The following is a 17,400-nucleotide window of genomic DNA, read 5'->3' as shown; positions in this document are numbered from 1 at the left end:
TATCACGCTGTATGCATTCTCTTTCAACAGGATGGAAAATTGATGAAAAAATAATGGGTGTCTTAAAAAGGTGCCTGCCAACACTGTCAAATTTGCAAGATATCTAGTGAGTATCTCCAAAGTCTGAATACTTTCAAAGCATTACAAAATAAATTATCATACAATCATTTACATAATGTATGTAAGATGCTATTTGCTTTTGCTCTTTAAGTTATTTTCTTGTCATCCAGATCGCTATTTCAGTGAAGCAGGCTTTCCACATGTTGATCCCAATCATTGAATATGCTCCATCTGCAAAAAATTCACTTCAATCATGGTCTAATTATTTTAACGGAACTTAATCTGTGTTGACATGTACAGTGCTGTGCTCCCCGAGAGGCATGAGTTGAGGGATCCCCGCAGATAGCTAGCATGGGCTCTGATGTCAGAAGACAGACTTGTAGAGTCAGCACATCAATAAATGCAGTTGACCGCAAAACAGTTGCTCCACAGATTTTTCAGTGATCTCGGACTTGAAGTAGCACGAGAGAAACCCACTCAAAGTAATTTAATAAATAGGTGAGGACCTGTAACCAAAAAATCACCCTTTTTCGTTTCCATTCCACAAAACCAGTGGGTCAAATCTACAGCATCTTTACAAATTCAGTTTAAATGAATTCCTATGATTTCATTTTATACACAACTGAATTATGTGAATGTGTATCACATAAACAAAATTAAAGGCACCTGAGGTTAACAGATTAAACAGCTAGGTAGGAATTCATATGTATAATGTTTATTGATAGATATTTATTTCGTGCCACTTTGCCAATATAAGGCTAATGATATTTTGCCAGCATATTTCACATTCTTCCAAGTCTGTTTTGCTGATTTAAAGAGGGGCGTAAGCAACAAACCAATCTACATTAGAAAGTTAACTATGCTGAAGTCACCGCATTTTATCCATGTCTTGTGCTGCCTTCCAACTTTTTCAGTGCCGACCCATGACAATTGTCTTCTTTTTTAAAAAGGTTTTTTATTGTAGGCACATACTTATACCTATAGATCTCTATGCACAAGGTGCCAACAACTTTCCAGGTGTCTCATCAATGGATGCATTAAATAATTTAGAAAAACAGCCCTTCCCAGATGATGGCCATAAAGTAAGACACAGAGCCATGTATCCATAATAAATCGAATGAAGACATAAATGAGTTACGCTCCCAGCAAGTCTAACACACACTATGGAATCCAAAGTTAATTAATATCAGTATGTAGGGAAAGAATGAGGAGACAATAAACGGAGAAAAGGCTGGAAACCAAAGTAGTGCATTCAGTTGGAGGATCTAGACACCGGCTAAAGCAACTCACTATGAAGGGGTGGAGGAGGGAAGGCAACACCCAATTAATTCCAAAGGAGGGAGGGCAAAGGGGGAAGGCTAGCAAAATTATACATACAAATCAATATATGGGGTCCACATCTCATCAAATACACCTGGTAGGTCTCTCTTAGTTTAAGATACCTTTTTTCTGGTAAATAGCAGGGACATTCCATTCATCCAATCTTCCCACAGGGGTCTTGTGGAGTATTTCGATACATCAGGATCCCCTTCTAGGTCGCAATCATGGCTCAACAGGTGCATAGTTTACACCCTTGAGGAACGTTCAGATAGCACTAAAAATTACCCCGCAGTAATATTACCTTTGGCTCCTGGCAGATCCTGTGGCCTATCGTCAAATAAACTCGATAAAGAACATAATTCCAGAAATTCATCACTCACTGACATTCCCAGAAGATATGCATATAGGAGCCGACACATTTATTACACACCCAGTAGATATCAGATGAGTTTAGCTTTCATAGAAACATCATCGCCAGTGACCTGTACAACCTACACATACATTTTTGTTGCCACATCCTCAGATTCAGGTTTTCTTTAGTACTTTTCAGTTTCAAACCTGCCATTGCCCAGAGGGATTCACTGATCACACACCCATTTCCTCTTCCAACATTGCCTATAAGAACATTCAGCTACAGGAATAAAGTTCTTTGTTACCAGCAATTTATACAACTTTGACATAGAAAGGAGCTGAGCTAACCTGCGATTGTAAAGCGCCAGTACCTCATTCAGTTCTGCATATAAGACCCTGGACAGCAGATCAAATATCTTAGCCATTTTTCTATCCTTGTTTGTCATGTTCCGTTAGTTTGTGCGTGAAGCACAGACATTCAAAGAACAGTAAGGAGATGTCAATCCAAACAACACTCATTTTTATAATCCCTGTCCTCATCCACATATGCCAATTTACCTTTTTGGTCATGTGATTTCACAGCCAGGTTCTTTCATAGTGCGTCTTCCTCCTGGAGCAGATACCTTTCTCCCATATTTAGCACTACATTCTAAAACTGGTCCATGGTAGGGGCTTCTGAGGATAGGACCAATCTATTGCAATTACACTCGTCCATTGACAGAAATGCAGCCAGTGTGGTTGGCGTTACTCAGCTGCGTACAATACAAATTCACACATGGCGACCTTTCCACTGGTTCAGCAAACCAGTCTGTAGGACATGTGGTGACAAGGAATGAAGAGACTGATGTGAAGAATCCTACAGCTCTCTCTCTCTGAAACCCTGCCTAAAGTCTCCTCTGCTAGGAAGACTCTTCCCATTGTACCTAAAGAGGTAATGGCTTGGCTTATTGTTGTTGTAATGTCCCTGACTCCTATATTAAAACTAGAAATGTTGACCTAGGTTTTAGAAAAACAAAACAAGCCCTACCAAAGGAAACATATTTTTGGGTATCCCAAATTAAACACCCTCCTTACACCCAAGGGTACAATGTACAGGAATCTGGAATTGTCTTTAATATATTCCCTTCCTCTATAACAGCTAATTCTATAGTCTTTCTCTTAAAAATAACTCAAAACGAAGAGGGTTGAAGAGGCATGCAGATGTAGCAGTCAGGCAATTAAGCCATTGCAGTAGTCAGGCAATTGAGCTTAACAGCCCACACCTGAAAATTGTTACTGAACCTGTGAGACATAAAAGGTCCCATCAGTAAAGGAGGAGTAGAAGGAGCTGGAACGTGAGTCGGAAGACAAACTGTAGCAGTAGAAGTAGAGAAGAAGAATGAGGCTGGCAAATCACAAAAGTAGGAGTACAAGAGGTACGCTGGAATGTGGAGACAGCAGATTTCACATGCAAGTTCTGAGAGAGTCCTATTCTCCCAAAATCTGAAGTGCAGAGGCTGTGTGGCGGAAGATGTGCAGGAGACTGTTTTCCCTATGTGAGCCTTATTGCCGTGATTGCAGAGCCATGAACGTGCAGGAGACTGAGGCCAGAAGCAAGAGGCAAGCCGAGGGACTTGTGAGAAAAAGGAACCCCCAATTCAAGTGACTGGACCGTAGACACCCGTGCAGGAGAAATGTGTGGGTCCCCAGCGAGCCAGAAGCAGTAGAAGTTGTAGTGGAAGTCAGGAAAGCAGTGCAACCCACAAAGCAAGTGTCTGAGAAGCAAGTGAGTGAAGCACAGCATTCTAACACTTTGCGCAAGCCTTGCTGTTAACTGTTTCCAACTCTTTATTGAGTTGTGTATGACTTTATGCGAGCAGAAGCTGTTTTTTATATTCAAAGTACTGTTCACAATGAAAATGTAGCACTCGTGTATACTGTGAAAGATCGAAAATTTGTGTGAGAAATAAAGTCATTGAATTCCATTATTGGACTACTTAAAGACTGTTGATGTCTAACGGAGTAGTACCTAATCTTGTCAATAACTGAGTTACAAAGTTTTAAGTCTGAAAACTACATCAAAGGGAGGTTGTGTGTGCCTAATTGTGATTCCCAAAGGAAGTCAGATCTTTATCCTTTGCCGTTACACGGGAATGCAATTCTCTTTTCATCTTTAAATCTTGGAAACTACTTTAAAGAGGTTGCTTGTACCTAATTGTGTTTTTCAACTAAGAGAGTGAACATTGTATTGTATCTAGAAGTGACATGCTTTCAATTTCTATGAAGTAAAGAGTTTAAACTATTGAAGAGAAGAACAAGCATTACCCAAGCCAAGAGGCAAATCATGTTTATAGTGAAACCAACCTTTCCGAGAGTTAAAGGGGCATCCAACTGAATTGTGTGAGACAGGCATGGTATCAAGAAATGACATAGACAAGTGAAACACAGTTTGAAAACCTTTATTCTCAATGGTCAGGATGGTGTAACTTCTAACTTACCCTAACTCTAAGATGGGAATGTTCCCTAACGAAAAAAACAAAGGGAAGTCTAAGTCTGTCAATCCAAAACATAATACTGTCTGTGTCAAAGCCTATGTATACACTTGTGTATAGGCGTGTTATAAATGCCGTATTATATCATAGCATATGATTGTCCTCACTTCAACAGAATAAAAGGGTGAATGGGATTTGGCCAACTGAGTAGTATTCAAAGTAAAGTTAATGTGACAATGGAGAATTTCTGCAGCTCCCTTCCCCAAGTTTAAGGCACTTAGGATTATAAAGTTCCACCATTCTCTCAGGTTCCACTTGGCAAAGAAAAGTTCACTTGGCGCAAAGTTCACTCTGCAAAAAGTTCACTTGGCAAAAGAAGTTCAAAACCTTTTCCTGGTAAGTTCTTTAGGCTGCTCCGGGTCTACTTTCCATGAACCCAAAAGCCCTCTAGTTCACACTTCAATGGGTCTCTTAGGCTTCCCTCGCCCAAGCTTAGACCCTCGTGGGTTACCTCTGTTCAACTGGTTGAATTGTATTTCCTTTAACACAAAAAGTTCAACTCACAAAAGTTCCACTCGTTAGCATCACAGTTCCCTTGGCTTCTTTCGGGACTCCCTTCTCCATTCCGAAGTCCTTTTTAGCCTTTCCTTTATTAGATCATGCAGCTCCTTGCTTTCAATTGGGCTCCACTAGTCGTGGCGCAGATGTCAGACTGCACGGTCCACGCATTACAGGTCGCGCAACCAGATGCCTTATCCTTAATAGAGTTCTCCTATCCTTATACCGGGGTCTCTGTTGCCAACCTGGACCAATCTCCCGCCTGGTGGCCACCCCGATGCATTTCCAACACTCTTTGTTTGATGTTAATACTTTTCTATCAGTTTTGGGAATTTTGCTCCCACTTGATTTCTCGCACAGTTCCCCCTTTTAGGATCTCTATTTCGCTCACTTTTTGTGTCTGTGCACAGTTCCCCTCTTTGCAAACACTTCCTTTCTTTACACAGAGTCATTTGAGAACATGTAATCAACACATGACCACTCTGCCACTATGTATCCTTGTAATTCCATTTGTCAATGTCCCCTGGCGCGTCTCCAGGCTTACGCGTTTAGGCAGCAACGTTGTATCTTGTTCGCTTACTTCAGTACACACTTGGCCCGTACTGCGCTTCACTCACCGGTTGTGTTTTCTTCATTCTTGGATTAAAGTCTTTGTTGTCTGAGGTCATGGTCTCCTCGCCTGCCCCAGGGAACAAGCTTTTCATTTTCTCAATGTAACAAGGCATCAGCACGCCTACTGGCTACCTTCTTTGGACTTCTCTCCTTGGCTGGAAACAGGGGTCGTTAGCCACGCTTCTCCTGGATGCCTCCTCACACAGACCCTTGCGTCCCTGTTTCTTCCAGCTGGTCCTGGGCAGCCACGGCTCCTGAGCTCTCCTCCCAACTTGCTCTGCTTTTCCAGGCAAAACTGGCTTGGGACTGAGAAGGGATCCCCTGCTGGACCCCGCCACATAGCCTCCCTTCAACTCTCCCTTCTGCTGCTCTCTGCACTGCTGAATGCCCCACCTTTTATACACCTGAACCCTGTCGAGGGATTTCAGTTGTGGGTCCTTGGCCTCCTTTGCCTGACTCTCGGTAGGCCTATTGATAGGACATGCCTGACCCTTAGGTCACCTTCTCTCCTGGTCAGTCCTGAAGTGATGTTCAATAGAGTGCAGTTGTGTATAATGGTTAAGGGCCTCACTCTGCCTGACCTCATTAAAATGATAGCCCAGCAGTGGAGCGTAGTAGGCCTCTCCTTTCATCTTCCTCCTCAGAGTACTTTTCCCATAGGTAATCTTTCTACCTCTGTCGCCTCTTCTTCATCCCAGTACATGTTGCAAATGGGGTTGGGGAGGGGTGGGGCGGGACAGGATGAGATTGAAAATATCCCATAAAGGTTGAGGGAGAGTGGGGTGATGTATAACTGGGAAAAGGGGAATACTGTGTCTCTGTACCAGTAGATGTTACATGTGGAAAAATGAGGCAAGATGTTTTATCGCAACCAAAAGAGGTCATGGGAGGGGTAAAGGTAGATTGGTTGTTAGTAGAACAAAGGGGATACCATATTTCACCCATGGATACCCCACTCCTAATCCCCAAGGACCCTCCACCCACGTGATCCTCCCTCGCTTGTCCACCCCCAGGTTCTGGATCCAACAGCGATGGGCGTCCTCTGGCCACCTGAGAAGAGGATCCAGGGGGAAAAGGAGTGAGAATACCCCCAGGTTTCTCACAACTGTGAAGTAAACAGCCAAGTGGCCTAAAATACAAGTATACCAATATTACCTGAAGCTGAGAGTGGCAGCAAAGCTTTTGGGTAATAACTTGGGACTGATAACTAACAGAAAGGTGTGAGTAAAGCAGGGGAAGGGGAAATAATTGCTTCTGAAGAATATTCTGAAAGTAGACACAACCTGTGGCGCCACAGACTGCAGAAGGCAGAGAGAACAGAGTCTTGTGGCAGGTTGTTACTGTGGCAGACAGACAGTAGAGTCAAAGAGGCTGTCACTTTGAGAAAGTAATTAAAAGGAAGAGTGCCTTGCCTACCTGAAGAGGTTGAAGAGTCTTGTCAAAACCTGCCTAACAATTCAAAGTACTGATCTGGGGTAGTAGTACTTAAGCTGTGGTGGTATAATAATTATCAGTAGAAGTAACATTGAAGTGGTCTGAACCAGTAACACGTACTGTGGGACAAAAGTGACTGTTCTCATAGTGCCAACAGTATAAGTATGGTTGTTGAAGTGGAACCAGCAGCACAAAGAAAGCATCCTGACAAATAGTCCAATGTAAAGTTGTAGATAACAAAGTCCTAACTGTTGATTAAGAACTGTATGTTGTCAATAGTGGGGGGACATTACACCTTCTTTTGAACTATGGCAAACTATCTGGAAGAAGAGACAATTAATCATAACAAGGATGTCCATTGGTGCGCTTTCTTTACTGGAAGTTGCAAGTTGGTCTTACATCCAGGAACAAAGAGTTGTTACCAGTGGATTCTTTTTGACACACGTTTTATTTTGACTTGGAACTCTCAAGAGCTGGTTCAAACCCTCTCTTTTTCCTTTGTTGAATTTGAATCCTGGGGAAGGGACCTTACCCAGGACAGGAGAAGGCCATTCAGACATTAGGCCTCATTATGAGTCCGGCTGTAGCCATGCCGGTAAAAACTGCACAGCTGCTGCAGGAGTCATTTTTTTTCTGGCGTCCGGCAATGGGGATTTACTGGGGCATTACTGCCCCAGCGGTGGTCCCAGTAATTCCTCATTGCCGGGCGCTGGAAAATGTTGCTCCCCATTCCTGTTGAGTCCCATTGGACTCAAAGGGAATGGGTAGGTCGGATGCACTAGCACCATTCATGAATGGTGCCGGAGCATCCATCAACGTCTGCGAGCGGGTGCCTATCCGCCGGCCAGGACAGACCCGACAGGCGAAAAGGCGCCCGTTCGCAGAACTTGTAGTTTGCTGGTCTGGAAACAATGGTACCGGAAAGCTTACCCGTACCATTGTTTCCAGACAATCTCGTAATGACCCCCATTGTCTTAATATTGTTTAATATATTGTGTTGTCATATATTTTCTGTATATATTTGTTTAATGTAGAGAATGTTCCCTTAGCTGTTAGAATAGGCAGTGAATTTCTCTGTAGAATAGGGCCAGCAAGGTATTTCCTTCATATAATTTCTTTAATAAAATTACATATGTTTAGAAATTCACAAGAAGTTGTCTGCCTCGCATTACTGACCTCCCACTCTGACCAATGTGGTGCCATAGTAGTTGCTATAGACTTTTATCAAAATGATCAATCAAACCTGTCTATTCCTAACTCTATCAGGAAGTCTGTGCAAGTCAAACCAAAAGGCTCTCTCCCGGGCACAAAGGCGCCTACAACAAAATAACATTAAGTCCAGCTACTGTTCGCAATCCAGGAGAATGACTCCTTTCTCCTGGATGTAAAGGGTTTGGGCGAGTAATAAATGCAATAAATAAATAAATAAAGTGTCAAAGCGCCTCTCAGGTTTGTTTAAAGCAAAGGTTCTGTTCAAACCAAAGGTTCCACTTAAAACGAAAGTTCCATTCAAAATCTATGTGGAGCTAGGAGAATGGCTCTCTTCTGGCTGGTTTACCCACTATCTCTCACAGTTCTTAACAAAGTGTGTAGCTCCTTTAGAGAGGTTCTTGCATTCTCTATGCTATTCCAAACTCTTGACCCTCCCCCACTGGGACAATGAAGCTTTTTCCTGGAGTTCTGCTCGATTCTCCAGTACCACTCTTGTGGAACTGGCCTGGGAACTGTATCACTCAATGATTTACGATTTTCTCTATTTCATTATTTTTCAGTCTTGTAACCTCCCGCCCCCCCTCCCAGACTTATCTGCATTCCCTTTACCTCTTCCCAGGGAACGCTTTCCAAATTTCACAAGGGGTCGCGGGTTAACCCTTCTTAGCTCAACTTCTATCTTTAGTAATCCTTCATGTCTTGTCTCTCTACATTTTATGTTATTGTGGACCACTTCAGCGTGGCTGTCGGACCCTCCCGTTCTGCCGTGACAGGTTATGCCTTCACCACATTCTCTCGCTCTCTTTGGATGGTCACCTACGCAGCTCTGCTGGAGGCTAAGGTAGGTGGCCTCGGCACAGTTGTCGGACCGAACGGTCCACCCATTACAGATCATGCCACCATCTCTCAGTCCCTGCAAGTTTATCACACTGGTTCCCAACCGACTTGCAAGATGCTTCTCTGGCATCCCGCTACTTTTCCTCTCATCCTTGGATACAAGCCTTGCTGCCATCTTCCGAAGCTTTGCACCATCTCTCCATACTTCAATTCGGCCTCCCCGGTCATCTGATTCTTCCTCTGATTGTATTACAGCTTCGGCTTTCCAGGACCGCATGGGCCACTGCCAGATGGGTCAGAGGATGGCAAAGAACACAGTCCGTCTTTGCTGTTCAGTTTAAATAGCGGGAACGGACCCAGTGTAACATCCTTCCAATTGACTGCAGCTGCTCTAGCTTTTGTGCTGCTCAAATGTAGCGTTTTTGAGTGCTTCTTCGTCTCAATACTTTTGTCATCAGATGGGTTTGATATTTCACAATAAGACACATAGGGGGTCATTACGAGGTAGGATTTAACCATTCCAACCTTGGAGGGCCTGGTAATTCCTCCTTCAAGGAACTCATCCCCATTCGAGCCCCCATAGGGCTCAATGTGAATGGGGAGAGTGCTAACAACGGACCAGTTAATAACGGGCCCATTGTTAGCACCCTGCTCTGCTCACGGGACCAGGGTGCAGAGCAGACTCGTAATGGGGCGGTAAGGGGTTGACAGCTCCGGCACCTTTACTGGCGCCGTTAAACCCTTACCGCCAAGGTTGTAATGACCTCCTATAATCTTGGAGGTGATCTTCTGTTGGTAGGGTTTGGGCGTCATCGGCAGCCTACGTGGTGGGATTTCACAGGGGTTGGGTCTCCCAATTGCGTCCTTATCCCCAGTAGAGGAGTCCCTACCCATGAGCTCCTCCCGCATGTTTCCAACCTTAAGGGGACTATTTCTTAGCAGCCTCACCTCCATAGCCTCATGTAAAGGGATTCTCACCTGGGGTGAAGTGAGGTGACGCCATTGTTGTGTTGTTGATAGTTATGGTAATTTAGAATGTTAACATGTCATTAGTGGAATGAATGGAATGGCTTGGGGAATCTGGAATGTAGAAGGAGTCAGTTAAGAGAAGATAATTAAAGGATAAGGTTTACATATTATGATCTCCAGTTTATTAGTACTATAAATAAAAAACAATTGGCGACAAGGATAAACGGAACACGGGGGAAAGAAAACTGACTTCCGTCACGCAAATTGGAGGTGAAGCGGCAGGGAGTTACGGCAGAAATTGCCAAAGAAACGGAGTCTAAAGATACAAAAAGAAAACGTATGAAATGGTAAGGCGCACCTCGGTAAAATAGCGTCTTTGGGCACAGAAACATTTATTATTGCAAGCAATATCAAAGCACGTAGTTTTAAAGGAAGCGCTGCATCTTTGAAATAATTCGGAAAACGTACATACTTGAAGTGAAACAAAGCGCTAGCTCCGAAATCATCTGATGAGGTAAGGGCGCTGCACGCACGCTATTAAAAGAGCACCTAGAGACGTAAAAAAACGTGCCGCCATTTTGGACATTTCTATGTTGAGGAAACGTTGTCACAGCAACGCAGCATTGATAACAATAAGTATTAAACGAGGAATCGTATCATAACACATTGCTATATTGAGGAAATGTTGTCACAGAAATGCGGCACTGAGAATAATAAGTATTATGCTAGGAATAGCGTCATAACAACACGGCACTGATAACAATTATGATGATATGAATTGTTTCACATTACACAAACAAACAAAAGGAAATGTAAGTGGAATAAAATGAAATGAACCAATTGAATGAGTCAATAATTTAATGAAAGAACATTTTACAAAGATAAAATAATAATATATACAGGAAAGTCAAAGTAGTGCACAGAAAAATATGAAAAATGTCTTCTGAAAATGCAAGTGGAGACATGAGTACTTTATCACAGGCCACATTAGGAAAGCCAGTCATATCAACAGACCCAACCAATTATTTGCGAAAGCCTACTCCTTTCAACTTAGAACCGCAGGATGATCAAGGACAAAGATGGCAAGAGTGGCTTTATGAATTCGAAGAATTTTTGAGAGCAGTTGGAAACCAAAATGCTGTTAACAAATTGGACATTTTCATACATTTTGTAGGACGAGAAATGGAAGTGTTATTAAAACAATACCAGCAGAAGAAAAAACAACCTTTCAACTTTTGGTAACAGCAATAAATACAAGGATTATAGTGCCACCAAATTGAGATTACGAACGCTACATTTTTATTCAATGCACTCAAAGTCCACATGAGACCATAGCACAATTTGCTCTATGTCTCCAACGGAAAGCAACATACTGTGATTTCTCACACTTCAATGATGATGAGCCAATCAGGTTAAGGATCATTGAAGGTTGTTTATCATCCCAGTTTAGGAAACCTCTCCTAAAAAAATCCCTTCTGTTAAGAGGTACTGGAATTGGCGAGAATTTATGAGAGGGTAGATGCACAAGCAGCGAACATGGAAAATCCTAAAAGACTGGACACCATTGCCGCCATGAATCAAAACCAAAGTATTCAATGGCAAAAAAGATACTCAAATGAATCATTGGGGTCGGCACCTTATTGGAATAATAATCGCAGGAGTCCTGGGGAAAGACAGTGTTATAGGTGCGGACTTGAGTTTCCCCATAGAGGTCAATGTCCGACTTTAGGTCATATGTGTCTACGATGTGGTCAGGAAAATCACTTTCAGAACATGTGCCGAGAGAAAATACTGTGGACGCCAATGCACAAATCAAATATGCAGATGATTCCTGGTCGAAGAAATGACAGTCAAAGGAATCCCAGTGCAAAAATGAGCATGGAGAGATTGAATGAAAATTCAAGACCAAATTCGAATCAACTAATCTTGCGACCGGGATTTGTAAGAACAATGGATGCTCTACAGATAGAAGCTAGAAAAGATCTAGAATCTCAACAAGCTCAAATGACACAAGTATATCATAATCAAGTTCACGAGAAAGAGTTATACAGTGATCCATATGAAAATCCTCTGATAGAAGAGAGAAATGCAACCATTGGCTGTGAGAGGAAAATTCACGTGTGATTTGGTACACAAGAATAATAAGATACATGTTGAAATGTTCGTCATTGACAGTCCTGTGGAAAGGAGATGTCTAATCAGTTGCAAAACTGCAACAAAGCTAAGGCTTATTAATAGTAATGTAAACTATAACCAGTCGGAAAGGATAAAGGGCATACCGCCACAATGCCATAGTATACAAACCATAACAGAAGAGACAATAAATCTGGAGAAGTTAAAAAATAAATTTCCTGACTTGTTTAAAGGAGTGGGAAAATTGAAAGGGGAGACAATACATCTTCACATTGATCCATGAGTTCAGCCGGTTCCTCAACATCCAAGAAGAATAGGATTTCATCTTCAGGAGAAAGTCTCTAAAGAATTACAACAACTTATCGATAATAATATAATTGAAAAAGTGGAATGTGGTCCCACACCATGGGTGTCTCCGGTGGTAGTGGTTCCAAAGGCAGATGGACGGATTCGTTTGTGTAGTGTGAACGGGAAGAAGGGGAAAAATGGTGGAATCACCTCCGTGAGGGAGGAATACAGCTGGGTAACCACAGTGAGAGGGAACAGCGGCGACACCTTCCCAGACTGAACCCAGCAGCGCTGGGAGCCGAGGAAACAGGCAGTGACAGCCCGGCGGTTCCCGCTCCCTTATCGCGTGGAGCCAAACTAGAAACGAACAGTAAAGACCCGGCGGTTCCCAAACTCTTCATTCACAGCGGGTCATTATATAAGGAGGACACAGCTAACGGGAAGCCCTCACATGTGACCGCAGGCTCCGCACAGAGGGAGAGTCGGGCACGTAGTCACGGTCTCTTGCACATTCCCGTCTCCCCTGCAGCCATGCGCCACACGGCTTTCCCCACAGATGCCGTCACTAAGTTACACATATCTGAGTCCGCATTTCCCAATCATAGCTACAACGCTACAGAAGCGTTGATAGCATCATCTGGCAGGGAGGCAGAGGTACCCGGCAAAACTCCAGTGTTGACGGGAGAGGCTGCATGGCAAACCACGGGCAAAGAGAAAGGGGGCGGAGTTTGGGGGTCTATTTATAGAAAAATAGGCCAGAACAGCCCTGATTGGTCCACGCAGCCCCAACCCCTATATAAGGGTGAAACTGATGAGGGACTGTGTGTGTTTTTCCACTTCTCTTGCAGAACACCGGGGAAGAGAGAGAGAGAACTGCACCTGATACGCTCTGGGCGTATGAAGACTAGGCGTCACCTTTCCAGGGTTCATCCTTATCACAGAAGAAGAAAGAACTCTATTCAAGAACTTTGAACTATCATTTTTATTTTATTTTTCTCTTCTTTGTGAACCTGAATAAAGGCAATTTTAAGTTCCTTCAAGCCAGCTGCTGTCTGCCTCATCCTTACAAATTTGGTGGCAGCGGTGGGATCCTGAAGCACGCCATGGAGGGCATTATTAAAACTCTAGCCGAAGGACAACAGCAGCTCCAACAGATTATTCAGGTCCAGCCTCACCAAGCACAGACGGACCGTCAAACCATACAACAAGCACTCCAGCTCCAGGCCGCCAGTCAAGATGCACTGAAGAAAGTCACAGATGCCATGGCCCCTACGGCAGTGTTACAGAAATTCCAACCTGGTGAAGATCCATGCTATTTCTCCACCAACTTTGAAAGAGTCGCTCGCAATGCTCAATGGCCCATTGACAAATGGGGACACTTTATAGCCCCCTTGCTGACTGGAACTATGCAAGGGGCCTACCAAGCCGCCAACCCAACAGGTGACACAGCATACGCCGAAATAAAAAGAACCATACTGGAACGCATGGGCATGGATGAAGAAGCGTATCTGATCAGGCTCCGAGAGACAAAACTGAAACCGGGGGAGACCCCCAGACAATTGTACTATCGTGTCCAAGACCTGACCGAAAAATGGCTTAAACTATCCAGTAGCAGTATCCAAGTCATAATGGATAAAGTAAAGTTAGAACAGTTCACAGAAGCACTACCATCTTCAATGCAACGGTGGGTTCGACAACACCATCGACCCACGCTGGCGGAAGCCATTGATATTGCTTCCGCTTTCCAGAAGGCGGGGTCGGTTCGCGTGACTCCCACTGACCTCCCCCTTTCAAGAAACGCTGCCCTAAAAACTCAGGGGGCAGGGGAACAAAGGACACCCTGGCCAAGCTTAAGCCGACAGCTGCAGTGTTTCGATTGTGGAGACTGGGGGCATATAGCAAGGTTTTGCCCCAAGAAACCTAAACCTGCAGAACCAATGGAAATTGGATTCATCGAAGGAAGAGAGTACCGGAGATGTCAAGACCCTTATTTTCTAGACGTCCGTGTGGATGGTACTCCCCGACGGGCCGTACTCGACAGCGGGAGTGAACAAACAGCAATCAGACCGGATGTAAGTGGGGAAGGGCTTGGGTTGGAAACTACCATACCTATAAAATGTGTCCATGGGGAAACAAAGGCGTATCCATCCAAAGAGGTTACCATAGAAGTAAAAGGGGTCGAGTCCAAGATGAATGTCCCCATTATGCCTCACTTGCCAACACCGGTACTGCTAGGGACAGACCTCCCTTCCTTTCAGGACTGTGTAAAGGATGCAGAATGGCTGAAGACAGCTCCCTTTTCGCAAATAGATTTCAATCATGTAGTACCCAGGTCTCCAAGGAAAAGTAGGAGTGAAGTGAGAAGGGGAAAGAGAAAATGGGCAGAAGAGAAAAGGTGTGCGGGGTACATAGACTGGTTACCAGATGATAAAAAGCCTAATTTCCGAAGTGAGTTAAGCACAGATCCCACACTAAGGGTTGCCTGGGACCAGGCCTTAGTCCCTCCAGAAAAGGGTACCTCTTATCCCTGGTTTTAGTCATCAAGGGGTCTTCTGTACCGGGTAACCAAAGACAATGAAGTCGAACAATTATTAGTACCCCTGAGTTTCAGATCTACCATAGTGAAATTGGCACATGATGATAAGACAGGGGGTCATTTGGCAAGAGACAAAACTTAAGAAAGTCCTACAAAGGTTCTATTGGCCGGAGTCTATCTGGATGTGACAAGATATTGTGAAGAATGTAAAGTCTGCCAGAAAACCAATCCATGAATACCTCCCAAAGCCCCTTTGCAACCTTTACCCCTTATAAAAGAACCCTTTTTCCGTATCGGAATGGATATAGTTGGACCCTTGGAACCTAATAGCCATGGACATAAATACATCTTAGTCATTGTGGACTATGCCACGAGATACCCTGAAGCCTTCCCCATGAGAGGTATAAGCGCAAAACAAGTCTGTAACCTGCTTGTACCTTTCTTCGCCTGTGTGAGTATACCATCAGAAATAATCACCGACCAGGGAAGAAATTTTGTATCTGGTGTGATGCAGAGGGTATGTGTGGTAAACTAAGACTCCTTCTCCATAAGACCAAGACCAGAAGGTAAGTAGTTTACATGTAGGCTTTTTTCTCTTAGTTGAAATGTAGAGAAAGCACTGGGACATCCATCTAGCCCAGCAGTTTAGGACCAACTGTCCCCAGTAGAACACTGCACACCAAACATACATCAACATTCCACCAGAGTCCCAGTGACATCACCACACCAACACTCCACCTAGAATGTTAGTGACATCACCACCATCATAACACTCATAGCCATAATCATGACCAGCACACATAATGACATATACCCCTCTCTTCAATCACACAAAACTGGACCCATGGTAGAAACCCCTAATAAGTGCAATTTACGAAAACTATATGGCTCAGACACCATTTACTCCCCCTGAGCCCAAACCACTACAGCCCAGGATCTAACCAAGATCTCAAATGGAAAAACATAAAACAACCCAACCACAAGCTCTTCCCAGAACCCAAACCCACTCATCTACAAACCTGCTGAATGAACCACAACATAGATGAACCAACTAAAAGTCCTTCACCTTGGAGACCCCTGCATCGCAACCAACTAACCATTCAGCAACTAAACCCCACACAGACATGTGGCCAACATGTCTATGTCCAACTATGATCCTACCACTAAACACCATAACAACACACTGTCCCCCTAACTAACCCAGACAGAACCAAACTGCCCGCTAGAGAGCACCTAACTGCCCCCAGAAAATGGCCCAGACAGCACCTCACTGCCCCCCAAAAAAATGACCCAGACAGCACCTCACTGCCCACTAGACAGCACCTCACTGCCCCCAACAATGACCCAGACAGCCCCTAACTGCCCACTAGACAGCACCTCACTGCCCCCCAAAAACAACCCAGACAACCGCTCACTGCCCGCTAGACAGCCCTCACTGCCCCCAAAAATGACCCAGACAGCCCCTCACTGCCCGCTGGACAGCACCTAACGTCTCACCAAAATTCCTGTCAGATCGCTGTATCCACGCAGCTTCCACTTTATTCCAGGACACACATGGTAAATAGCCTCAAATTCCTTGACACTCCCTGCGCTCCCCACTCGTGGCAAGACACCGACTTCTCCTTGACCGCCAGGTTCAAATATGGCCCGCGCTTTGCCATTCTCCGTCCCAAAATTTGCTGAACTCCCTCCAGCGTCACGAATTACAGAAGCATGAACCATCTTGCGCTCCAACTTCCTTCCTGGCGCGGCGCAGCACCCGTATTCGGCCCCTGCGTGTCCATGTAGTGTAACGCTGCGTTCCATGTGAATGCTGCGTTCCAGCTTAGACCGCTGGAACGCCTGTCCTCTGCCCACTAACGCTGGCCCACCTCCAACCAACGTCATCATTACTGCCGCCGGCACCGCAAGGGAAACACCTCTGGCCGGCACACCAACGCTCCGATGACTGGTGCCTCCTATGTTGCTGCTCCATTCCTGCCGCGCAGTCCTGCACCGCACGTCACACAGCTTGCCCAGATCCCAGCAGAAACAGGACCGCTCCATGCCTGAAGCCTGGGCACTGCAACGCGCAGCTGCAACGTGCACTCCAATCAAGACGCACGGCACCACAACGGAGATTGAACTACCTCCTCCAATCTTCCGCAGGGCCCTCCCTGTTGGGGCCCCACCGCTGCACCTGCACACTCCCGACCCGGAGGGCAATGGCAGCCCGACCTCCGCTTCTCCTACGCCAGACCGGCATGCCGTGCCAATACGGCTGCAGCCGCAGACTCTCCGACCTGGGCCTTCTGACACCGCTGCTTCAAGACTACCGTCCAGCTCTGAACCGCCCCAACAGAGTGCAGCGGTCATACGCAGCTGCAGACGCTGAGCTGCCACAGCCCAGCACCGCCTGGGTACTGGACCTTCCAAGCGCTGGGCCAGCTCCCCTGGCACCGCCTGGACTCTGGACCTTCCGGGTCCCCGACCTGGACCACTGTATTGGACCCCACTGCACCGCCTGGCCTGCAGCTCGTTGTTGCTGGATGGATGTCACCCTGGAAGGCAGCGCTCCTCAACTACTGCCCCTTCCCAGCAGGACCATCCTCGTTGCCAGTGATGTAAACTACTTATCCT

The 17,400-nt window shown here is 45.1% G+C and overlaps 1 protein-coding gene across 3 annotated transcripts in view; it reads left to right on the top strand.

Annotated features, from left to right (window-relative positions):
- Positions 1-17,400, top strand: part of LRRC71 (leucine rich repeat containing 71) — a 1,520,862-nt gene that overhangs the window by 381,500 nt on the left and 1,121,962 nt on the right. For all 3 annotated transcript variants that reach the window (XM_069604555.1, XM_069604558.1, XM_069604556.1), the window contains one exon: positions 31-106. In XM_069604555.1, coding sequence (XP_069460656.1) covers positions 31-106 — 76 coding nt within the window. The remainder of the gene's footprint in view (positions 1-30; positions 107-17,400) is intronic.

Source organism: Ambystoma mexicanum, chromosome 1p (genome assembly GCF_040938575.1).
Source record: "Ambystoma mexicanum isolate Mex_15411 chromosome 1p, UKY_AmexF1_1, whole genome shotgun sequence".
NCBI classification, from domain to species: domain Eukaryota; kingdom Metazoa; phylum Chordata; class Amphibia; order Caudata; family Ambystomatidae; genus Ambystoma; species Ambystoma mexicanum.
This window is presented reverse-complemented; position numbering and strand designations above follow the sequence as displayed.